The following is a 26,708-nucleotide window of genomic DNA, read 5'->3' on the forward strand; positions in this document are numbered from 1 at the left end:
TCTTGATGAATTACAATATCACAGATGACAACCACAAGAAATGTTACCTTTCACAACTACAGACGTACAATAAGACATCTCCTCCTTTACTGAGGACCTCTCATTAGTTCCGCACACATGCACAGGCTTATATGCAAAATCAATGCTGTCATATCACACTTCTGGAGCTACACTTGCAAAAACTGCATATAACAAATTATAAATTTCTAAATTCCTTTATAGAATTCAATTCCAATGCTGGAAATGATATGAAAATGAATATAATTTATATAACACACTGAACTATAAAATAATGCTAACATTTAAAACACTAGACAACAGTTCTCTGTAGTCATGCTGAAGTCAGTACCTGCCCTGCCCGGCCCTGCTCAGCTTCATCTCTGTCTCTGGATAACGGACCACACCTACATCCTACATCCCTGCAAAATGAGGAACCTTCAGACTATCAGCAAAACATGTCTAAGATCCATGCATCGCGCACACCTCAGAGAGGCTCTTCCTGAGGGCGTGGGTGGAGAGTTTGGGAATAAAACACCACCTGCTACTCATAAAGCTAAACCAGAAGAAAATGCCAAGGAAGGAAAAGCAGATAATTAGAGGGCAGAGAAAAGCAGACAGATGAGCTCTCACGCAGAGAGAAATGATCAATTGAATTTCATTTTCTTTCTTTCTTTTCCCATAGTTTTTCTTTCATTGAAAAGATTCTTTTCTCACACTGAAGTCCATTTTCAAAATTTAAATTTTGAAGTGTACTAAATCTTCAAATGAAAATTTACAAAGTGCTTTGACTTTTTCAGAAAGCCATGATTACATATAAATACAAATACTTTCTACAACTTCAGATCTACCTGCAGTAAGAACGTCACACATTTTAAAGATAAAACAGCAGAGATAGTTTGGAAGTCGACATCTATTAGACAAGTGAAACGTCTGGCTTTTCTGAAGAAGCAGTAGGAATATAAGAGTCTATGGGGAGAAGACGGCACGTGGCTCAGTGGGTGAGGGCGCCTGCCCAGAAACTAGACGACTCCATCAGTCCCAAAGATGCACATGGTAGAAAGAGAGCCTACTCCACAAGTTGTGGTCTGACCTCCATGCTACTCCATGGTATGTGCAAGTGCAAGCAGAAACACACAACAAATAAATAAACTAATAAATAAATATCCTTTTACTTTATTTTATTTTTGACACAGAATTTCTCTGTGTTGCCCTATCTGTCATGGAACTCCATAGACCAGGCTCGCCTCAAACTCAGAGATCCACCTGCTTCTACCCCCTGAGAGGTTGCTTTTGTTGTTGTTGTTTTGGTTTGGTTTTGGTTTTTTCAAAATCGGGGCTATGGGCTGTGTCTCAGTGGTAGAGCACTTGCCTGCCACATGTGAGCCTCTAGGTTCAATGCCCGTTAGTGCAAAAACAAGGTTATTATCTTCAACAGTCCAATCTCTACTAGTTTTACCCTGTGGTCATCTTTTGTAATGATGGAGGCATCTCTGTATTGGCAAGTATCTTTCACTGGTTCATCAGAGTGTTGATATTGTTGAATTCTTATTTTGTGAAGCCAAGCACTGTACTACAAGGAAAGGGGCAAATGCAGGATATAAATAAGTAATTTACAGGAAGAGATTTATTGCCAAGGTAGTGGTGGCACACACCCAGCACTCAGGAGGCAGACAGGCAGATCTGTGAGTTCAAGGTCAGTCTGGTCTACAAAGTGAGTTCCAGGACACCAGGACAGCAAGGGCTACACAGAGAAACACTATCTTGGGGGGGGGGGGGTAGACAGGAGGAAGAGAGGGGAGTTTTGTTGGTTGTTTGGCTAGCTTGTTCCAATTTCTCCCAGTGAAGACTGCACTGGCTTTAAATTATGACTCCTAGCATCCCTGACCAAAGTACTGAAATTGTAAACACATCACCGCCCATACCTGGCTTCTTGTAGTTTCACACATTTCTACTTCTATGATCTTGAAATCCCAGCACTTGTATTTGATGAGTGGCTACGATCTATAAATTTTGTAAATACCTCATCCATTTGAAAGAATGGCTATTGCCTTGCCATTACAGTTGAGATTCTATTTTTGAAGTGCTAGTAATGATTAGCTTTTCCTTCCCTACCACATTAAGTAGCTTCATAACTTACCAAAGCCTTCTGTTTTTGACAGAGGGGCTTGGCCTATAGCACAGGCTAGCCTTGGACTCATAATCCTCCTGCCTTAATAACATCTTTGTCACTATGCTTTAGGGATTCACTCAGCCTCGTGGGAAGCTGCAATGATAGGTATATGCCATTATACTATCACAACATTTTTACAAGTGAACAATAGATATCTTCCATTACTATACTGTTAAGTACCATAGTAAGAAGAAATTATATCTGGCTCTTCTAATACCTAATGTATACAAGTAATGAATTTCCAGAAAAGTTGGACCAACAGGACATATACATACATAAATATGTGTGTGTGTGTGTGTGTGTGTACGAGAGGGGATTTACTACAGGAGTTAGTTGCTGTGGCTACAGAGGTAAAGAAGTTCTACAAGAGGTCATCTGGATGTAATTCTCAGTCCAAAGTCAAAAGACAAAAGACCCAGGGAAGAGGTAAAGGGTGTTACAGTAAAATCCAGAATCCAAAGACCTGGGAACCTGGAGTTCGAATATCTAAGCCAGAAGAAAACTACCTCCCAGATCTAAGAGACCAGTGGTATTTTTGAACTTGCTATCTACAAGCTCAGGCTGATCAAGTAGTGATGGGCCACAATGACAACCAGATCTTCCCTATGCGGTCCATTCAGATTCACATGTATCTCCTCTGGAAACACGTATATATACACATCAAATATGTGTTTGTTCCACCTAACATGATTCAACTGTTCTACAAACAACTGAAAATATACTTCTTCACACAGCTTGTGGTAGCCCCACACCGGCCAGCCCCCAGTGGAAATCAGGTTTTGAGATTTCAGCTCTCCAGATTTAAAACTCTGAGTCTTTTAGGACTGTGCATTGGGAAACTTTTGGACTTCAAGGACTTAACCTAAGAACTTAGATCACTAGACATGGTGTCACTCACTTCTAATCCCAGCACTCAGGAGGCAAAGTAGGCAGATAGATCTTTATGAGTTTGAGGCCAGCCTGGTCTACATAATGAGTTCCAGGCCAGCCAAGGCTACATTAGAGAGGCCAAGTCTCAAAAAAGAACTTTGATCTTTTAGAATTTCAAGGTTTGCTTTTTGTGACTACAATCAGTACTACTAGAATAAATCTCACAGGAAGTGTACACCCATGAAAAGAAGAATACAATTTGGTAATAAAATCTAAGCTGCCATCTGGAGGTGTGGCTTAGTTGATAACATGCCCGAAGACCTGGGTTTGATTCCTAGGTTTGAACAAACAAAACATGGTGGTGTGTGTCTGTAACCCCAGCACTCAGGAGGCTGACGTAGGAAGACAGCAGGAGTCTAAGGTCAGCATGGGCTATGGCGCAATTTCTACTTCAACCTGGAACAGAACTAAGATCCTGCTTTAGAATGGAAAATAACTGAGCCAGGCTGGTTGGCTCAGTGGTTAAGAGCACTGGCTGCAGCCGGGCAGTGGTGGCGCACGCCTTTAATCCCAGCACTCGGGAGGCAGAGACAGGCGGATCTCTGTGAGTTCGAGACCAGCCTGGTCTACAAGAGCTAGTTCCAGGACAGGCTCCAAAACCACAGAGAAACCCTGTCTCAAAAAAAAACCAAAAAAAAAAAAAAGAGCACTGGCTGCTCTTCCAGAGGTCCTGAGTTTAATTCCCAGCAACCACATGGTAATGTGATCTGGTGCCCTCTTCTGGCCTGCAGGCATACATGAAGGCAGAACAAGGTGTACATAGTGAAGGGAGGAAGGGAGGGAGAGAGGGAGGGAGGGAGGGAGGGAGGGAGGGAGGGAGGGAGGGAGGGAGGGAGGGAGGGAGGGAGGGAGGGAGGGAGGGAGAAAATAACTGAACCAGGGAGAAGAGCATAGTTACAATAAAAATCCAAGCACTACAGAAGTTAATTACCACAAGAGCAAGGCCAACCTAGTCAATCCAACAAATTTCAGGGAAGCCAGAACTATATATCAAGACTTTATCAGAAAGAAAGACAGAAAAAAAAAAAAAAAAAAAAAAAAAAAAAACCAAGGCAAGACAGGGAAGGATCTGGAGATAAAACTTAATGGTAGAATCTTTATCTAGTAAGTGTGATAAACCTTAGATTAGCAGTATTTTTCACACTCAAATCTACTATGTACCCATTTATAATGTATTTTATTCATTCATAAATAATTTGTATTGATTTTGTAGTAAATTTTACAATCAACTTTAAATAAACATTAAACACCATATTTCATGCATGCTTTGTCTGCCTACAAGCTTTCCGTCAAAAAGACCTGGATTTCTGAGAAAATAGGCACTTCTTCACCAGTCTAAGACGGTATTTTCACTTCTAATGTTGTCGCTTTCCTTCCAGACACCGTTCCATTAATTCTCTCCTTCCTTTTGTGACTTGTCTCTACTAAAGCCTTATATAATCCTTCCCTTTCTCTTCTGTCACTCTCCTTATCAGACCACTGATCATCTGGAGGCGTGTACATATTCCACGTCCCCCACACGCACTGTCTCTTCGGTATGCCACAGGAGATCTTCCCGGTAGCCTGTTTCTTATCACAAATATGTCTATTAGTTTCCAGTTCTGATATTTGCCAAATTAGATATGTCCAACCTAATTAACTTAATTCTGTTTTTATTTTCAATGGAAGATCTTTATTTTATTCTCTATAGCTCAGAGAAAAACTACATTTATATAAAGAAAATAAACAATAAGGATATTTCAGAAAATTTTAATGGTAGGTATATAAATATTCCATTTATTTCCTATTCGTACTTCTAAACTACAGCAATGCTTACTGTATTCTGAAAACAGGTTCATTCAAGGCAAACTAGCAACTTTCCAATTCAAAAACTGAAGGTATTGAGGGCTAGGAAGATGGCTCAGTGAGCAAACCTGCATTCAGATCCTCAGCATCCACAGAAGCCAAGTACAGAGGTGCACATCTGTAATGACGGTATAGGGGTAGAGAGGTGGATCCTAGGGACTTGCCAAGAAACCTACATAAAGTGAAGTGCCATGTTCAACGAGAGATCCTATCTTAAAAGATTAGTAGCAAGCAATAAAGGAAGTACCTGACATGAACCTCTGGCCTTCCTACACAGAGATACACACAAAATAATTTGATACCCAAAAAGTTCTGAAAACCTAATCAAGAAGAAAATTATTAAGCTCTTCTTTTAAAAGTAGATTTATGCAATTTAACACACTAATTAAAACTAAAATGAACAAATTTTGAAGCATATTACACATTTTCCTAACCTACATTCTATTTTTATTTGGATGAAAAGGAATAGAGCAATAAGCTGGTTAGTTCTTGTCCACAGGACACAAACTAGAGCCACCTGCGAAGAGGCCTCTCGGTTAAGGAATTGCCTCCCTCAAGACAAGACAGACAGAGACAGAGACCAGAAGACAACATGTAAGAGTGGCCTTTCTCCTTTTATCATGTAGGGTGCAGGGACTGAACTCATGACATCAGGCTTGGTGACAATAATAAGCCATGCACTGACCCTGGTTTTGCTTTTTAGCTATAAAAGTTTTTCATCTTCTAAATCTGTAGTTCTCAGTCTGTGGTTTTTCAACCTGTTTGAGGGTCACATATCAGATAACCAATTTATGATTCATAACAGTAGCAAAATTACAGTTATAAAGTAACATGAAATAATTGCATGCTTGGGGGTCACCACAACATGAGAAAGTGTACTAAGGGTTACAGCATTAGGAAGGTTGAGAACCACTGCTCTAAATACCAGATGCCAGACTCTAACAAGACTTGCTCCTATCCTGTGGGTTGGCTTGATCATGTGTGCATGCAAGAACGAGCACGCGTGTATGTGTGTGTGTCTACACGCGCGCGTGTGTATTGACCAGAGGCTTATACATGCTAGGCAAGCACCCTACTATAAATCCAGACCTCAATTTCTGCGTAGTGTCCTCTGGAAAAGTTTTGTATTTTTGGTAAAGTCCATCTTCTTTTTTTTTCCTTATTGCTTGTCCTTTTACTAATAATGAATTTAATAATCTAGTACTAAATCCAAGACAAAAATTTACTCAGGTCTTTTTCTAAGACCTTTATAATTTTAGTTCTTAAGTTTAGGGTTTTGCTCCATATTGAGTTAATTCTTGTATAAAGTGTGAAGTAGGATCTCAGTATTACTCTCTAGCATGTGGAAATACAGTTGTACCAGCACTGTTTTGTTTTGTGTGGCTTCTTTTTTGTTGGTTTGTTTGTTTCCAGACATTGTCTCATGTAACTCAGGCTGGCCTCGATCCTATTGTGCACCAGGCTTGCCTCAAACTTAAATGAAACTTCTGACTCTGACTTCTGAGTACTGGGATTACAAGTATGCACCACCATACCTATTTTTTTATTTTTTTTTTATTTTTGTTGTTCTTTGTTTTGTTTTTCGAGACAGGGTTTCTCTGTGGTTTTGGAGCCTGTCCTGGAACTAGCTCTTGTAGACCAGGCTGGTCTCGAACTCACAGAGATCCGCCTGTCTCTGCCTCCCGAGTGCTGGGATTAAAGGCGTGCGCCACCACCGCCCAGCTATTTAATAAATTTTAACTGAAAAAATATTAGTAATGAAAAAAAAAGCTGTGCTGAACTGTGAATTATTCAAATAACAGTGAACTAATAAATTTCAATTTCCTGAGTTGTTCTCCAATTGAGGTGTTATAGGGTAAATCCTACTCTTCTTTATTACTGTTATTGGTAGTCTTTTTGTGTTTATCTACTCATTGTATGTGCATGTGTCCAAGCATGTGCAAGTGTGTGGAGGTCACCATGCACGTCGCTGGCATCAAATTTGGGTTGTCAGCCTGTGCAGGGCATGTCTTTACCCACTGTGCCAACCTACCAGCCCAATTCCACAGTTTAATCTCTCTGTAAGGGTATTTGATGCTGTATACATGCAGTATTTAATACTTACTTATCAAGGAAATCTTTGTCTACTACAGCAGAGATGTCAAGAAGAGGATTTCCCATGCCAAACAGCACATTTTCACTAAAAAAGAAAAAGAAAAAAGTTAGAAAACACAAATATGAAAATAAATGTATCTTTACCTAAACAAAAGCCTAACATCTAGTTTAATTAAACCTCTGATTTGCCAATTAGATGTAGGACAATATTTTAGAGGTAATATAAAGCTTATTTAGAAAAAAGTTGGGTAAGTTAGTGAGATGGCTCAGTGGTGAAAACACGTCATACTCATCAAAGAACCTGGATTCAGTTCCCAGCATCCACATGGTGACTCACAACCATCTGTAACAACACTTCCTGAGGACCCAGCATCCTCTACTGGCCTCTATAAATGTATGCATAAGGTGTACATATAGCTAGGCAGGTAAAATGTCATACACATAAAAAAGATTAAAACAGATGAAATAAAACTGAAATACAACAAGGAAAATGATCATTTATTATTGTCATAACATTCAATCACCAATGATTTTTCTGTTAATAACAGCTAGAGTCATTTGGGAAGAAGGACTTTCAACTGAGAAAATGTTCCCACCAAACTGGCCTGTGGGCAAGCCCGTGGCACATTTTCTAAGCACATTCTCTTGAGTAAGGATTAATGTGGAGGGCCCAGCTCACTGTGGGCAGTGTCACCCCTGAGCTGGTGGTTCCCAGTGCTCTAAGAAAACAAGTTGAACAAGCCATGAGACGCAAGCCAGTAAGCAGCTCTCCTCCATGGTCTCTCAGTAGTTCCTGCCCCAAGTCCCTTCAATAAGGAACTGTGATTGTGACATGTGAGAGGCAACAGACCCTTTCCTCCCCAAGCTGCCTGTGGTCAAGACTCTATCACAGCTACAGCAACACTAATCCATGTGATACCCTACATAATACAAATGCTATATAAAAAACCATTCATTCGCCGGGCGGTGGTGGCGCATGCCTTTAATCCCAGCACTCGGGAGGCAGAGGCAGGCTGATTTCTGTGAGTTCGAGATCAGCCTGGTCTACAAGAGCTAGTTCCAGGACAGGGTCCAAAAACTACGGAGAAACCTTGTCTTGAAAAAAATCAAAAAAAAAAAATTCATTCTTATCTTTTTCTATCAGATATATATCTTATCTAACCCAAAAACTATTGTCGACCCACACTGCAATTAAAGGTGTGTACAACTATCTGGGGATCACACACCTAATTTTTAAATAAAAGCAGCTATTTAAGAAAAGCAATCCTCTACGGTGTGCACTCAAGATGGGACAAATTAAAGGGGTGGTAGGGGAAAAAAGAAAAGCAACCCTGATAGGCAGGACATGATATACCAGCACTCAAACAGGATATCTCCTAGAGTTCAAGTCAGCCAGGTCTTCAGAGAGAATTCTCTATGTGGCCATTGCTGCACAGCAAGACACCCACACCTCTCTCTCTCTCTCTCTCTCTCTCTCTCTCTCTCTCTCTCTCTTTCTCTCTCTAAAAAAAGGCAAAGATGGTTGCATCATAACTATTCAGATGTAGAGAAACATTTGAATATATAAATATATTCCATTTAGAAATATACTTTAAATATAAGTTTAGGATATATACTATACATATCTATATATAATATATACTACACTTATATAAAAGTTTTATATATAAGAACACAGAAAGGGTAAAATGATTTGGGGAGAGATAAGCCATAAAATCACTAATCATAAAAAATGTGACTTGCAGTTGCTATATTACTATCAGAGAAAGTACACTTTAAAATATGGAGATCTACAGATAAGACATATCAGATATTTCATAAAAGTTAATAGGTCATTTCATAAAAAAATATAACAATACAAAGTATATATGCACCAAATAAAATAGCTCTAAACACTTGGCGGGGGGGGGAAACAGCACAATTTCTCCAACCCCTCTAGTACCAAGGATCTTGCATATATATGTATGGGCTCTGTCACTAAACACACACAATCTACCCCTCTTTCAGTAGCTGACAAAACAGGCACAAATATAAGTAAAAATTGCACAAATGGATAGTCGCCCTAGAGAAATGAAAGATTAACTACACAAAAACCTAAACATGTTCATTTTTATAATGAAGCAGGATAGAAAGGCAGGGGAAACTTAGGGGCGTGCAGAGGAAAGGGAGCCTCTCACCCTGGAATCCAGTTAAAGTCTCCAGCCAGCAGAGAAGCAAGAATTCCACAGCACAATCACTAACTGAATCACTAACCATCCAAGGCTCTTCTCCCATCCCTGCTGCAAGCCTAAAATTTCTTAGGATTCTCATTAGAAACTCTATTTACAGGGGAAGAAAATTACCACACTCATTGTGCAGCTCTGGTGGCTCCTGGGTTTTCACCTTATCAGACTAATTCCATTCAGGGCATCTGTGGAGCCATCTCACGCAGCCCCCTTATCAAGAGGACTGGGAGGAAAGGCTTCTTAACGGCCTTTTGAGATATAACTTGAAAGTCATGAAAACAGCTAAGTATACTTCTCCATATGATTTTGCCTCTCCGTTTAGAAGCCATACTTACAATTGGGTATCTTACTTGCCCCTGCTGCCCTTTAGGAAGCATACACTTAGGTATGTCTTGTTTTCTTGAGTGCCTCTCTTTCTCTCAACCCTCACTTTTAAGTTTATACTAAAATATATTAAGTTCCAACTAGCCAGTTCTTTTCCACAATGAAGTTATAAATGGTTGTGCATGCCTTTAATCCCAGCACTCAGGAGGCAGAGGCAGGCGGATCTTTGTGAGTTCGAGGCCAGCATGGTCTACAGAGCTAGTTCCAGGACAGGCTCCAAAGCTACAGAGAAATTCTGTCTCAAAAAAAAAAAATTACAAATGTCAGTTTGGCCTGAGTTGAAGTTCCTAAAAGATTATGGGAACTCCTTAGGAGTTTTCTGTCCCTTCACCACTAACAATAACAGACTTATTTGCAATAGCAAAAAACAGATTTAATTTTTTTTATTTTATGTGTCCTAGCATGCATAATAGCAAAAAACAAACAAAAAACAAATCTTCAAAACAGAATGGACTATGCCGCACCCAACAACTTAGTTATCAAAGTCACTGCATGAGTGGAAATTAAAACGCCTTCTTTAAGGAACACCTAATGGTTCCACTTAGCAGCCTCTAAAGTGAAAAAGAAATTACAGTTAGAAAGCAGATTGGTAAGTGCCAAGGTGAAGTATAGGGGACAGCATGACCCAGAAAGGATAGCATGGTAATATTTCTTGGGAGCAAACTAAGTTTAATACCAATTATGGTAACAGACAAATTTGGACAGGATAAAAACTTTATATTATTATACATCATGACCATTATGTATTTACAGGAAAATGGATATAGCTGGAAATTATATTATGCAAAGTAACCCAGATGCAGATAAATAAATACTTGATGTTTCAATTTTTTAAACTGTAGATTTTAATTTTTATGTATGTATATGTATTTGGGGTGGCATAAGTCATAATACTAAAGAAGGGACCATGAAGGGAGAAAAGAGGTCTCAATGGAGAGGGAGGAAGGAAATGAGAACAGGAGGAGGAAGAGAAGGAAAACTGCGGTGGTTTAAATGAGAAATGTCCCCCATAGGCTCCAGTATTTGAATTCATAGTCCCCAATTGGAGGCACTGTTGGAGGAGGCTACAGAGTCCATAGGAGGCAGAACTTCCCAAGAAGAACAGTGAGAGCAGGAAGTGAGAATTCACAGACTCACCCACTTCAGCTCCTTCTAGGTGATCTCAGCCCCCTCCATACCTCCCCAACATTATATACCTCCCTCTGAATTTAAAAGCCAAAATAAACTCTGTTCCATAAGTTGTTTGTGGTCATGGTTTTTTATATCAGCTACAGAAAAAATAACCAATATGATCATCAACTAAAGCAAAGTGTATAAGGAAATGTAATTTTTTTACAAAAAAATATTTTTAACAATTTTTGTGTTGATCTCTATGCTAGTTTCTGCCGCAGCAGCAGCCTGCTCTGCTGCCAAAGCAGTGACCTCTCTCTCTCTCTCTCTTTCTGTTCTCTCTCTCTCTCTCTCTCTCTCTCTCTCTCTCTCTCTCTCTCTCTCTCTCTCTCTCTCTCGTCTCTAACTCCTTTCTTTGCCTCTTCTTTCCATTATTTCAACACTAGGCCTGTTACAATACTGGCCTCAAACTCCCTATGTAGCTAAAGATGACCTAGAATTCCTTATCCTCTTGTGTTGTAGGAGCTGCGGGCTGTGTTCCTTCCGCCCCAGCTCCAGCCGCCTGGCTAGCTTATGCCCCGAAATAACACACAAACTGTATTCTTTTAAACACTTCTTGGTCCATTAGCTCTAGCCCTTACTGGCTAATTCTTATATCCCGATCAACCCATCTCTAATAATCTGTGTAGCACCAGTCTTACCGGGAAAGATTGAGCATGTCTGACCTGGCGGCTAGCTTCATCGCATCTGGCTCTGAGAGGAGCTGCCCTGCATCTGCTCACTTCCTCTTCCTCCCAGCATTCTGTTCTGTTTACTCCACCCACCTATGTTCTAACCTATGAGGGCCAAGCAGTTTCTTTATTATTTAACCAATGACCTTCCTCCATCACTCTTGCCTTCACCTCTCAAGTGGTAATGGAGGAATTATAGGTGTGGGTACCCATGCCAGACTCTTACCCATTTTTTAAAATTAAGCATTGCTGCCATGTGTGGTAGCGCACGCCTTTAATCCCAGCACTCCAGAGACAGAGGTAGGCAGAACTCTGAGTTTGAAGCCAGCCTGGTCTACAGAGTGAGTTCCAGGACAGCCAAGACTGCTATAAAGAGAAATCCAGTATTAAAACTCCACCACTAAAAAGAGAGTGGGGGGAGGGAGAGAGACAGAAGGAGGGAGGGAATAAGGGAGGGAGAAGATTTCTTTTTTAGCCTTCTTTGTTCTATTACTACAAAAACCTCAGGAAACGTGCTTCCATGTTAGAACACGGAGCTTGGTGCAGCCTAAATCTGTGTTCCTGATATGCTCTCTCATATTTGACTCCAGAGTAAACCACTGAGGATCTAGCCTGCCTCCAGCGTAGGTCTAAAAAGCCATTTTATAGTAAAGACAAACTAGGTTTGTTCTTGTTTCTGATTAAACCTGTTTCTCAAGGATTGGACTATGCCCCACCTGTAACTCAACTACAAATGGTTCTGTAACTGCATGTTTCAGGAATGACAACCATGCTTCTGTTTATAACCACTCGCTGATTTCAAAACTTTATATGACTGACAATGACTACCGTGTTATGCCCACCTTGCAACCACGTCTTTGTTTCGGGGGGGGGGACTAACGTTTTAGATTTATGTTCTGCTCCTATAACCCCATCTATTTTGCCCACCAAGCTCCACATCTGGGAACCCTCACCCCTGAGCTATAAAAGCCTTGTCTTCTCATCCAACGCTGCCCTCTCAGACCTCTCCTTAGGTGGAGGCAGCCCATGTACATGAATTAAAAAGCTTGCTGTAATTAATCACTTACTTTAATGAACTTGGCCATGTTCTTTGGCCGTGGTCTTTCTCCTCCCATCTTTGAAATTAACACTACTTCTTACCCTGAGCTGAGAGTTGCTTTTGTGTCCACAGTATAAAGACTTTTTTGTTTTATTTCTTTTTTGAGACAAGGTTTCTCTGGATAGCCTCAGCTGTCCTGGAACTGGTCCTACAGACCAGGCTGGTCTCAAACTCACAGAGTGTAATGAGAAAATGAAGAAGAAAGGCTAAGTGGCTACCTTTTGGCAGGCCCTGCCGAGGTATGTCACTGCCAATATAGTCAGTTCAGGAGGTTGGTTGGGGGAGGGGGAGAGTAACCGAGTGAAAGGTTGCTGCTAAAGTAAGGACACGAGAGACAGGTAGAGAGAGACAAGAAGAAGAGAAGCAGGAGAGAAGAAAGGGGATAAGGGAGGAGCAAGAGGCAAGAGACAAGAAGAGAAAGTATCTTGAATCTCATTTCAGGATTCTGAAGAGAGATTTTGCACGGCTTGGCTGAATCTCTTTGTCACTCTTCCCAACAGTCACATTGAGTAAATCTCCTCTTCCTGCTTTCCACTTTAGTTTAGCAGTTTTAATTAGCTCTTTGACAATGGGTGGCCAAACTAGTCAGTCCCCTTGGAGATTATCTTTGACAACAGATTTCTTCCAGAGAATAAGTTTGTGGTTTTAGGTATCAAAACTGTTTCGGCCAAATACAGAAGCTATGGAAGCTCATCTCTTTCCAGATATGATGCTGGTAGATGGCTATCAGGAAACCCTCCCACAGAGGGTGGGGTCAGTCTTGATGGACTGAGTACTCCTCCAACAGCTGATACATGAGGAGAGCAAGAGCTGGCTCTAAGAGGCTGAAACCTGAACATATATATGTATTTTATTTAAGATTTTATTCTATTCTTATTTAGTGTGTGTGTGTGTGTGTGTGTGTGTGTGTATACACTTATGTTTCCAAGCCCACAAAAGGAAGAAAAGGGTACCAGATTTCCTTGAACCTGAGTTATAGGCCCAGTGTGGGTGCTGGGAATTGAACTGATCAGTAAGGGCTCTTAACTCCATCACCTCTCCAGCCCCTAAATATACACATTTCTTGCAGAAAGAAACTGCCAAAGTGGAAGGCTGACACACAGATCAGAGAGTGCTGTGTGCATCTAAAATACTGCACTATTTCCTCACAAATGAATGAGGCCATGCTAGGAATCTCCTCGCAGGGTCTGGCCTGACTGACAAAGCAACTCCATAAGTAAACATTTGGCTCATTATCTTATTTGGACAGAATACTGAAGTATTGCCACATTTGTTTGTTTGAGACAGAGTCTTGCTGTGTATCCTTACACTGCACTGTAACTTATGGCCAGGCCTCTGGAGGACTGGGATTATAGGCATGGACCACACACCCAGCTTAATGTTTTAATAAATATGCTCAGACTGCAAAACAGACTCATCTTTAGATAATAGATTCCAAACCTCCAAACCCGAAGGAAATACACACACAGCTATGGAAAGGTGACAGAAATGCTCACTGTGCTGCACAGATTTTGTCAACTTGACACAGCTGGAGTCCTCTAGGAAGAAGAACCTCAACTGAGAAAACAACCCCCATCGGTTGCCTGTAAACAAGCTAGTAGGTCATTTTCTTGATTAATGATTGATATGGAAGGGCCTAGCTCATGGGGTTGGGAGGGAGGCAGACCCTGAGCAGGTAGTCCTAGGTTGTATAAAGAAAGCAAAGCAGCCAGGAGTTGACCAACAAGCAGCATTGCTTCATGGCCTCTGCTTGGGTTCCTGCCCCCAGAGTCCTCCCCTGCTTGAGTTCCTGCACTGCCTTCCTTTGATGATGGACTGTGATCTGGAGCTTCAGGCTGAATAAATCTTTCCTCTCAAGTTGCTTCAGTATAACCTTCGTCGCAGCAATAGAAATCAGAGGGGGGCACTATTCCTATCTGTCTCTCCCCAACCCACAGTAAATCTGAAAAGCAGCAACCCTCAAACACTAAACCCAGACGCCAGGCAGCCCTAGAAAAGAGAGAAATGTGTTGGTGCTCTTTCAAAGTGTCACTTCAGAGAGCTGCTGTCATCCCGGCTTACCGACAGTCCTTCCAAAAGCCCCAATCCAAGGCCTCCCATTATCTGAGCTGATCTTGCTCTGTGCTGAGCTTCCCCCAAGGGCAGCTGTCAAAAGCAACCAGCTGCAATTATTTAACATTCCAGCTGCTTGGAGCAATTGGAGCAAACAAGTTAACCAGAAACATAAAAGAAAAAGTGTGAGAAATAAATGTGCACAGAGGATTTGGGACATCCTAAATGTTCCTGCAATCGCTGTGAGCATGCTCAAGGAAGACAAAGGAAGGTTCGACCGCCTGCCTAGGCTGCACACGCACAAGCAGAGTTTCAGGACAGTGTGAGACTGCCTGAGTGCTTAGGATGCGCCTCAACAAGCACACAGGACTCCTAGCAGACTGGGAACAGTAGAATGCTAAGGAACCAGAAATGGAAAATGATGCAGCCACACCGGGAAAACAGTTCAGTAGTTTCTGAAAGAGGAGGAGAAAGCAATGGTGAAGGAAGAAGACGGGAAAACTAGGGGGTGGGACAACTGTTTCACCTAAAAGAAATGGTTTATTCCAAAGCCAACTGGTAGTGATTATGCACAGGAATAGTTTCCTCAAATACTATGTTCCAACATGGTAACAGTTCTATGAAGTTTTATAGTAACAGAACAAAGAAAATCAGATACTTTCTAGATACACTGGTAGAAACATCAGAAAAGCTGGAATATTTCACTATAGGTCTCAGATCTGTTTGTACATTCCAAAAGGTTTACCTAACAGTCACAAAGATATTAGGTCATATAGAGAGGAAGGTAATAAATGGTTGTTAGGGGGTTAAAGATGGTCCAAGATAATTTGGCTCTGGATTTGGCAGCATTCCATCATTTCCACATCTAAAGTTCTAATGAGTCAGGCAGCCTTTGTTGTCAGCTTTTTTTCCGGGGATTCTTGTTCACAAAGTAACATAAAATTATCCTATGAAACTGTGTCCCTTCCGAGGAGAAACAAACATATGGCAAAACAAAAGCTTCCACATGGATGCTTACAGTACAATATTAATCATAATAACCACAGTGAAAATAACCCACATAGCTGGGTAAACAAAATATATCTACACACTAAGATGTATTCAACCATAAGAAGGAATGAAATACTGATAATCAGAAGGGACAAGGATGAACTTATATCACATGATTGTGTTCATGACACATCAGAATAAGAATTCACAGAGGCAAAAAAAAAAAAAAAAAAAGTAGATTTCACGGTTGCCAAAAAATGGATGTTGATATGGGACAGGCGGAATGGAACTGCTAACAGCTACGGTGCTTCATTTTAAATTGATAAAAATGTTTTAAAATTATACTGCAATGATGGTTATTCAACCCTTTAAGTGTAACAGAAATACTGATCTGTCCAGTCTAAATTTATCTTATACTATATGAATCCTATCTTTAAAATAATTAAAACAAATGGACATAATTTGTATTTATAAAATGCTAAATTAAACAACTGCAGCATGAGGTTTCCACTCGAAATGTTATTGAATGAGACTAAGGGGTGACTCAGTAGTTAAGTGCTTCATGTCCTCAGAAAAGAACCAAAAGGGCTGGCAAGATGGCTCAGTCTAACAACCTGAGTTCAATAACTAGAACCCCTGAGGTAAAGGGACAGACCCAGTTCCCTTGGGATTTCCTCTGACTGTTACATTCTCACCACGGCACATGTCTTTATATACACGGAGAGACACACAAATACATAAATGTTTAAGCAGAGGAGGGAAAGCACATAAAAGCTGGGTGTGTGTCCCACCTCTAGATTCTCAACACTGGGAGACAGAGACATGAGGATCCTTGGGGCTCACTGACCAGTCTAGTCAAAATGGCAAGCTGCAGGTTCAATAAGAGACCTGCTTCAAAAAAACAGAATGGAGAAAAATAGAGGAAGACACATAATATCTATTTCTGGTCTCCACATACGCACACAACATATGCATATGAACACATACACACATTAAAGAAAGAAATTAAATCAAAATCAAATGTAACATTCACCAAAACAGACTACAGTATAGGCCATAAAGTGAGTATTTGTATATATAAAAGGACCGAAATAATAATATAATGAAATGAATTATAATTCTAGCACAGGGTACATGACAAAACCATGTGTCAAAATAATCAAACACACAGCAATAAAAATTTGGAGGACAAGTGAGATGGCTCAACAGGTAAAGACATTTACGGTTAAGCCTAAGGACCTGAATTCCATCCCAGAGACCAACATGAAGAGAAGAGAGAAGCAACTCTTGTAAACTGTACTCTAACTTCCACCCAGTGTGACACTCACACCACACACACACACACACACACACAAATAAATACATCTAACAGATATGAATCAATCACTATGTCACACAACAATAATTCCAGCAATCAACAGGGCTGTGAGACAAGAGGTTCGTGTAGTAGCAGGCCACTTGTTCCTCCTGGCCACCCAGAACCGAAATAATCACACAGAAACTGTATTAATTAAATCACTGCTTGGCCCATTAGCTCTAGCTTCTATTTCGCTCTTACATATTAATTTAACCCATCTCCATTAATCTGTGTATCTTTGCTTATCAGCAAAGTGCCCAGTGTCTGTCTCCAGTGGGCTACATGGCTTCTCTATGACTCTGCCCTTCTTTCTCCCAGCATTCAGTTTAGTTTTCCCTGCCTAGCTAAGTTCTGCCTTGCTATAGGTCCAAAGCAGCTTCTTTATTCATTAATGGTAATCACAGTATACAGAGGGAAATTCCAAATCAGGTTCTTTTTTTGGCTGTCCTGGAACTCGTATTGTAGACTAGACTGGCCAGACAAGAGGTTCTTACATTGTAAGCCAATTCTGGACTTCAAGAATAAGTCTTAGGATAGTCAAAAAAAAAAGGGGGGGGGGTGACAGAGAGAGAGAACATTGAAAATAATGAGAGGGCTGGAGATAGGTCAGCAGGTAAGGACACTGGCTATATTTCCAAAGGACCTAGGTTCAATTCCCAGCACCCACATGGTGGGCAACTCACAAATGTCTGTAATTTTCAGTTCAAGGGGATCTGACACCCTCTTCTGGACTCATTAGGCAGCAAGCACACATGTTGTGCACAGATATACATGCAGGCAAAACACTCATACAAATAAAATAAATAAAACTTAACAAAAAAATTCCCACATATTAAAACTCAATTAAAAGGTTCCACCCCATTAGTATACCCTTAATCTGGAGGCAGAGGCAGGAGGATAACTCCAAGTCCAAAACCAGTCTATATAGCAAGCTTTAGGCCAGAAGGGACTATATAGTGAGACCCTTCCTCAGAGAGAGAGAGAGAGAGAGAGAGAGAGAGAGAGAGGCCCACATGGAAGTTGGCAATGGAGCTATAACTCAGGGATAGATAGCTTTGGAAAGCCCTAGGTTTGATTCTTCATACCATACCATAAAGAAAAAGAACAGGGTGGGGGAGTAGGGGGTGCTATGTCAGGCCAGGTGTGACAGGACAGACCCACAATCTCACCTACTCAGGAAACTAAGGCAGAAGAATGGCAAGTTCAAAGCATATATGGGCTACAGAGTGAGTTCATGGTCAACATGGGAAACTCAGCTGTACTTTATCTCAAAATAAAAAAGGAAGACTGGGATACAGCTCAGTGGTAGAGCACTTGCCTAGCATGCACAAAGCCCAAAGTTCAATTCCCAGTATTGTAAAATAAAGGGAGGTGGGAGATTAATTTGTAACTTATAATCATCAGAAAAAAATAATGTAAACTGCACAGTCATCTGAACAAAATACACACAGATAGATTCTAATTTTTATACTTGATATCTGTTCTTATTGTATATGGTTTTGTATTGAGTTTGGAACTCTCTTATTTAAACAAAAGCGGGGTGAAACAAAAGGTGGGGAACTTCCTTCAGCCAAAGACCTTTGAGAGGCTGGACCAGGTTGAGGCATAGCTTTGCAGTGCCAAAAGGCCACAGTCTGCCCACTAGCCTCTCTCTTCCCATGCTCTACACCTTGATGTTAGACCCCTGTACCTGTTCTGTGAGTTTTCCCTTTTAATAAAGAAAAACCTTAGAATACCCTATTTGTAGTTAGCTTGGGATTATTTAACTCGCGCTCCCCCTATTTGACACATTCTGTATCAGATGAATTTCCAACTTATTATAATAAACAAAAGTAAGTAAACCCAAGGAGCCCTGTACAAGACCCTTTATATAAATTATAGAAAAGGGGGGGCTGGAGAGATGGCTCAGTGGTTAAGAGCATTGCCTGCTCTTCCAAAGGTCATGAGTTCAATTCCCAGCAACCACATGATGGCTCACAACCATCTGTAATGAGGTCTGGTGCCCTCTTCTGGCATGCAGACACACACACACACACAAACAGAATATTGTATACATAATAAATAAATATTTTTTAAAAATTTATAGAAAAGGCAAAATTAATCAGTGTTAACAGAAGTATGAAAGTAGTTGTCTGGATGGTGTGAGGAACAGGATTAACTAAAAGGGGTAAAAGGGAACTTCTCAAAAGTTGTCCACATCTAAATCTGAGTGCCATTTGCACAAGCCACTATACTATCAACACTCGGCTACACCAGGAATGTGGCTTAACAGTAGAGCATTTGTGTAGCATGTGTGACATCAGAGGTTCAGTCTCCAACACTGAGAAAAACAAACAGTGGATGCAGGATCTACGATTTTACAGTATATATATTTTGGCATAAAAAACACAAACTAAAAAGGGTAACGTGTTACCCTTGACTATACAACCCTTCCATTTATATCCTAATTCCTATCTCTGGCTGCACATTCTAGAACAATTTATCTCTGACCAGCATTATCTGTTTTGCTTTGCTTCGTTTCCTATTGGGACATTCTTTTCAACACACAAACATGTTGGTTATTTCTACCCCTGACCCACAAAATCTTTATTCCAACTCCTCTATTATATCCCTGCTCTCCTGACAGTAAATGCTCCACTAAATAGCAAGTTCCTCTAAGTGATAGAATACTGGTTTCGCACATTTATTTATTTATTCTCTGTGTGTGCTACTTGTGTGGGGGTCGGAGGACAATCTGCAGGAATAGAATCTTTCTCCTTTTACTGTGTAAGCTCCTTTTGAAACCCACACAACAACAATAATAGGGAAGGCCATTATTATTATCTCTGTTTAACAGACTAGGAAAGAATTCCTAGGAAAAGATTCATCAAGATTACATAACCTTCCAAAAATCAGATAGCAAATAAATGATTCTAAACTTTACATAATGTGCTATCTTGTTCAATATACTACACTGAGACACTCAGAACTCTTTTAATATAAAAATGCTTGGTCTAGGAAAAACACCCAGATATAGACCATAAAAAGGGGGTGCAGCCATTATCTATGGCCCATTTTAAACAACATTTTAACAATTGAGAACTGCTGTTACAATATGATTATACTGTATACATGAAGTGACCAGACAATTTACTATTCAAATGGAATGCTTTCAAGAACAAATAAAAAAACTACCAGTAATTATGTCAAGATAATAGTCATCATCCAGCTCCGTTCTGCGCAAACTGGGATCTGTAGTCACCTGGCTTCTAAGACAGCTTCATTTATGTTTTATTGCAGCAATTTTTAAAAGCAACAACCAGAGATAAAGACATAGCTGCAAGTCAAATGCACAGGAAAGGGTTAACATTTGGACAGTCAACTATCATTTGGTTCCAGTTTATCTTTGACAGTTCTGTTTAATGTAGCAATTCTCTGACTGGAAGGATTTAGAGTTAGAAAACCTTGTGTGTTTTCTCAAACAAAGATGACCTATTTATAAAAACGAGCATTAGCAGCTGACAACACTGAACATAGGAAAAGGTTCCTGTTTCCGTTTCCTCAAGACAGTGCATGAATGAAGTCGTTTCAGCCTATCTTAAAATTTTACTTGACCCACCAAGAAATCTTATGACATAACAGTTTATTTAGCAATCTGAATTTTAAGATTCTTTCAAAGGAAGGAAGGAAGGAGGGAGGGAGGGAGGGAGGGAGGGAGGGAGGGAGGGAAGGAAGGAAGGAAGGAAGGAAGGAAGGAAGGAAGGAAGGAAGGAAGGAAGGAAGGAAGGAAGGAAGGAAGGAAGGAAGGAAGGGCACAGGTCCTAAAATGAATTTGAAAACTCTGCCCAAACGCTTGAAAGAAACTATCTCAACAAAAGTCCATCTTAGCCCACTCTGGTCTCCACATAATACTCTCCGTCTGAGTGGTTTGGATGATTCTGTTGGATGTACCTCAAAACTCCAGAGTCTTACAGTGAAAACTACCCAGACCCCACCCACAGCCCACACAAACTTTCCAATGTGGGCTTAACCCACAGAAGCAGTTCCAGAATGAAGACGACGGAGGGCACAGTTGTACTCAGTCCCAAAATAGTGTCAGCCAGACCTAGCCTGGCCATACCCTCTCTGCCCCCAACACTGTGCCCCACAAACCTGGTTCCAAACCAGACTGTACATTGAGGTTATGAAGACAAAGCAAAGTTCACATGGAAATTTTTAAAGTGTTATTTAGGAAAAGGTACACAAAGCAGTAGTCAAAGGTCTACATTCTAACTTAGACTCTAACCCCGGCTAAAGCAGTTCCCACAGAGAGAAAGAAAAAAAAAACTTAAATATTAAGTCTCCTAAACTTAATTAAGGCTTTAACATTTCTATTGGAACAACTGAGTAACAAAAGCATTAGTTTATCAAATATGCTGTATCACAGTCCAGATGAAGACCAGAATCTGATACACATGACAAAGAAATCGGTGTCGTAAGCCATAAATTTAGCTTCTTCGTCACTAACAGTGAACGAAATATAAATTATGAAAATCAGACTACTTTCAGTCAAATCGTTCAAGACCTTAAGCTTAAAAAAAAAAGATTTTTAAAAAAAATAATGAGAAAGTCTTAAGAGTTGACTGCTACACTAAAAAGGGATTTATGAGGCATTCGCTAACTAAGATAGGCTTGAGTGAGAGGCACGGACGGCCTGGACCCAGTTCAAGACGCATAGCAACTTATGTGAACGTGAACAAATCACACTACCTCTAATTTTTAGTGTCATCAACTGTAAAGTGCGGCAATTACATAGGTACGTTTGTTCCTGTCTATAAAAGTGAGCTTTAAAACATGTCTTTCCTCTTCAGATGGCATCATTCCCTAGGGAAATGTTTTTAAGGCTTTTAAGACAAAAACTAAATTCCACTCATAAAACGTTTTAAAATGTAAAAGCATTGAACGAATAGTGGCACACACCTATCATCTCAGCACTCAGGAGATAAAAGCAAGAGGGTTTCAATTTGAGGCCAGCTTGGGCTATTATTAGAGCAAGTTCCAAGCTAGCCTAGTTTACACAGTGAGACCCTGTCTCAAAATATCCAAAACAAGACAAAGTTTTAAAGTTCATTTTCCCATAACACTGTAGGACACGGGTTAATATCACAACAGTGAGGACTATCATTAAACAAAAGCCCGTGGTAGAAAAGAATTAGAAAGGAGCCTCAATTAGACTCAAGTTGTGTCTAGTTTCTAATCCTATATTCTTTGATAGCCATTTCAAAGTCACACATTACTATATTTAGCAACAATTATTTTAAGAGTGAGGTAAAAGCAAGAACACAAGACATGAAATCAGATTTTGATAACTTGGGATCACCAGAAAAGGATCTTAATACCTAGCTCTTGGGTTTACTGTTAGACTGAACGTAAATGGGAACACGCCTAACACCATGGCTGATAAAAGCTAAAGAAATGCCATAACGGCATTAGCTGCAGGCCTCGCTGGGAACTTTCCAAACTGCCACTTCCCTTCCACATCCACCCTGCCTATGTCTGAACCAAGTTACCAGAAAGAGAAAAGCCAAAGAATTCCTACAGATGTCTCACATCTGCATAATTTTTCATAAAATTAAAAATAGTGTGCTGTTTCTACAAAGGCATCAAGATCTAACTCCTGACTTTGCTACTAACAAGTTCCGGGCAAGGCTCTCAACTTTTCTTCAATTTAATTCCTACAACAAAGCGATTTTTTTTTCAAGCCATATCACTGTAGCCCAAAACTTTAAACCGACCCTGAAGAAGCAGACAAAAATTTCACTATCACTCATCCATCTTTTCAAAATACTTCCAAGGCTGGTGTTAACTTTTACATCAGTCTTGAAAAAAACTGGATTCCTACGTTATAGACATATCTTGCTGCTACCTGCTAAACAACAGAAGCTTCATATTTGGATATTTCTCCAGTGAGGAGTGGACAGGAAGAAATGGGCAATTAAAACCACCCAAAGGACGTGTTCGTCATGTGCCAGGCCCTGAGTTCAATTCCCAGAACAACAACAACAACAAAAATCACTTAGAAGATTGTTTAGAACGCATTTGACTAGCACACCTGATATATCTGTGATGAAGGATTAACTGCTGCTGTACTGCACTATCCACCTAATTCGTCCAGGAAGGCCATTAACTGTAAAAGGTATATTGATATGCTGCAATGTTACTTACGAAAAAGCCTGTAAAGGTCTCCATATTGCCACACCTAACTTTCTCCCACATAATGATCAGTACTCTTTGTTCATCTTACTGCAAAACTGTGCATTTAAGAGAAAGGCAGCAACCGAGCTGCATCCTATGTTACCTGAAGATTAGGTACTAAGTGAGTACCAAAATTACCATCCAAAATCCATTAAATTACCAGGACTTAAGTCCTTTATAGCTCACAGATTTGAGCTGGGGCCTCCCTTTCTTTTGGAAAATAAAGACCAAGATCTACTTTTTAAAAGGCATTCCAAAACACTGGGTAAATGAGGAAAGTTATCTTTTTTATAAATAGTCAAATTTACATAAACATTCAGTAGAAGCTAAATAAAGTGAGCAAGGCAACTTAAGTATCACCATTTGCCAAAAAAGAAAAAAAAAAAGAATAATCAAAATCCTGAACCTGTGATTGGGTGAGCCTGTTTTCATTATATTTCTACATCTCACGAAATTAATTTCACTTGTGACGCTCCGATAAAAGTAGGTAAACATATGGTACCTTCAAGAACGCGAGTACTAATTCCAGTCATAGGCAAATATTTTAGACACACAATTTCACAACTTGGGAACAATCTACATGAGAAGTGCCAACTTTGCAGATCTGCTCATGGCCAACTATGAAGTTGTATCAGACGGCATGACACACAGGCATGGGCACACACTGTGCATGGCACATTCCCTTGGGGCCAGGAGCATCCCTGGGTGGTCGGTGGGGGAAGAGGGGTAGTTACATTTTCATGAGAAATTCATTAAAAACATACAAACAATCCACAGACCCTGAAATCTGAGCAAGGGTCACCTCAAGCAAGTGGCGACAAATAGGGCAGTGCCTTGTGCCACAGACCCAAAAACTTCGGAGGAAACCAGAAATGCCCTGATAAAGTGTGAGAACATCCAGCGTGAGGGGGACCGGCGGGAATGGGTAGCTCCAGACCATCCAAGGAAAGGGGCGATAGTTCTCCCGGGATCAGCAAGCTCACCCCCAGCCCGGGCATAGCTGTAGCGGCCGCGCTCTGCTTACCTGGAGGACGTCATGTCACCTTCCCGTCCTGTAGCACAGCGCCCCGTGCCCGATGTCCGATGCTCAGCGTCAACCCCGGCAGCAGCAGGTACCACAGCAACTGCTCCCCAGCTCTGGCACTCAGCGACCAAGAGCGCGTCCTCACACACCCCGCGCGCGGGCGGCCCGGGGCGAGCTGGCCCCGCGCGCTGATTGGCCGCGACTGGAGGAGGGCGGACGCCCCGCCCCCGCCAGGCCGCTGCAGCCCCGCCCCCAGCCCTGAGCGTTGAGGCTCGCCGGCCGAGCGGCTCCGGCAGGCTCGCCGCCACGCTGACTAGCTGACCTGCCAGAGGGCTGGCTAGCGGGCACGGTGGCCATCTTGAGTCCTGGTAACCACCTCCCCGTTGCCCTCCCGGCTCCACAGGGCAACGAGGTTGAGTGCCCGCCTCAAAAATGGCCGCGCCGCTGGCAACGGGGTTCATAGTCACATGGGCACGCTCTACCTCGGCGAGCTCAGGTCCCTTTACAGCTCTGGGGAAAGGGACGCTGTCAGGGCAAATCGTCGACGTCAAAACCTCAGCTGCAGACGAAAAGAGGCCGCCTAGGAAACCTCAGCCGGAGGAAAACTGAAAGCGTGGCAACAGCTGCAAGACATGCTTAATTCCAAGCTGCTGCACGGGGAGTCGGTTGCAGATATGATGATCCCAAATGTTCTTGAACTTCAGAAAGACTTAAGGCGGCTTATCTAATATAAATGTATTCAGGGGTCCCTAAACTGAAGCAGAATCTAGGAGGGAGAGGTCCCGACATCCGGTCTTGTTAGCGTGTACTCAGGTGATCCAGGTATGCACTAAAGTTTTACACACACCCTGTGAACCTAACTACCCAATGCTCCATTTGTCACGCAGGTCAGATTACCTCGTTTGACTCAATACAGGAGTTGTAAAACAAGCATATAAAGCTACAAGAAAATGGTGTTAAAGTTTACAGTGAGCTATGATGAGTTAAGAAACCGATAATAAAATAATAAAAAGCTGCTGGGAAACTGAGTGGTAAATGCTTTATGCCCCAAATAGCTTTTGTTTATTCTTTCTTTATTCTCTGTGTAATAATATTTATGTTAGCTGAGAACAACATCCAGCGGCACTCATTTACTGAGCAAATAGTGATCAATTTCATTGGTTTGAAATATATCAGAAACAAGTTCAACACCATCAGGCATTAAAATGTGGTTGATGGGGGGGGGGGCTGAAGGGACAGCTCAGCTGTAAAGTGTTTATCTAGTAAGTAGAAGGAAAGGAGGGGAGGGAAGGAAGTTGGCTCAGCACGTAAAGCATTGCTACCAAGCCTATAACCTGAGTTCAAGTCGTGGGACCCATTTGATGGAGACAAGACTTAATGTCCATCCTCTGGCCTCCAGAACATCTCCACCCCAAAAACTATTTTTATTTCTTTAATTTTTAAATGGGTGCTTTCTGCCAGGTGGCTGACCCTCCTGCCTTATCTCAAGCAGCATGACTTTCTGCTAGGTTTCTCCGTTCTTCTTAAAGATTTACAGCTTGCCCACCTGTACTCCTTTTGAACTCTAATAAACTGTCCTTGAGCTTCAAAAAGAAAGAAAAAAAAACGGGGGGGGGGGAGGGGAAGTGACAGGATGTACTTTGGGAGCTGAAGAAATGTCTCAAGGGAAGAGCATTTGCTGCTCTTCCAGAGGACCCATGTTCAGATCCCAACACCCATATCTGGTGGCTTACAACCACTCCAGCTCCAGAGAACCTGCACACAAGTGGCACACATTCACACACACACACACACACACACACGCACACACACACATCATTTTGAAACTGTGATAGAAGGAACCAAGAAAAAATATAATGTACTTAATTTTAATGTTAAACCTGAACCAATATGATTTCTCTTGAGGCTCAGAAAAATATATTTAGATACTGGCTGCTTCAGAAATTTAAACACAAAAATAGTATTTCAACAAAATGGCCTTGGATGTGATCTTTCAGAGTCAACTGAATAAAGGCAAGAAGAAGAAGAGGAGGAGGAGGGAGGAGGAAAAGAAGGAGAAGAAGAAGAAGAAGAAGAAGAAGAAGAAGAAGAAGAAGAAGAAGAAGAAGAAGAAGAAGAAGAAGAAGAAGAAGAAGAAGAAGAAGAAGAGCAGGAGGAGGAGGAGGAGGAAGAGGAGGAGGAAGAGGAGGAGGAAGAGGACAAGAAGAGGAGGAGGAGGAGGAGGAGGAGGAGGAGGAGGAGGAGGAGAAGAAGAAGAAGAAGAAGAAGAAGAAGAAGAAGAAGAAGAAGAAGAAGAAGAAGAAGAAGAAGAAGAAGAAGAAGAAGAAGAAGAAGAAGAAGAAGACGACAACTATGGAGGCTGAGGAGTGTGCATTGGGTTCAGTCTCAATTCCTCTCAGGACTTCTTTTCTGTGTACTTTATCTAATCTTAGGTTAGGAGGCTGGTATCAGAGCAAACAGACACCTAAACCCAAATGGCTAACT

At 41.2% G+C, this 26,708-nt stretch overlaps 1 protein-coding gene across 3 annotated transcripts in view; it reads right to left on the reverse strand.

Moving 5' to 3' along the window:
• Positions 1-26,708, reverse strand: part of Adk (adenosine kinase) — a 390,903-nt gene that overhangs the window by 340,608 nt on the left and 23,587 nt on the right. The window contains exons 1-2 of one of the 3 annotated variants that reach the window (XM_057786611.1): positions 24,225-24,410; positions 7,050-7,124 (exon numbers count right to left, since the gene is read on the reverse strand). The exons of 1 other annotated variant lie outside the window; for it this stretch is intronic. In XM_057786611.1, the coding sequence (XP_057642594.1) occupies positions 7,050-7,124; positions 24,225-24,238 (89 nt within the window). In that variant the 5' untranslated portion in view covers positions 24,239-24,410. Of the gene's footprint in view, positions 1-7,049; positions 7,125-24,224; positions 24,411-26,708 lie in introns of those variants that run through there. One more of the 3 variants, XM_057786610.1, reaches the window with a different exon arrangement.

The sequence above is a fragment of the Chionomys nivalis genome, chromosome 12, assembly GCF_950005125.1.
Source record: "Chionomys nivalis chromosome 12, mChiNiv1.1, whole genome shotgun sequence".
Taxonomy (NCBI): Eukaryota; Metazoa; Chordata; class Mammalia; order Rodentia; family Cricetidae; genus Chionomys; species Chionomys nivalis.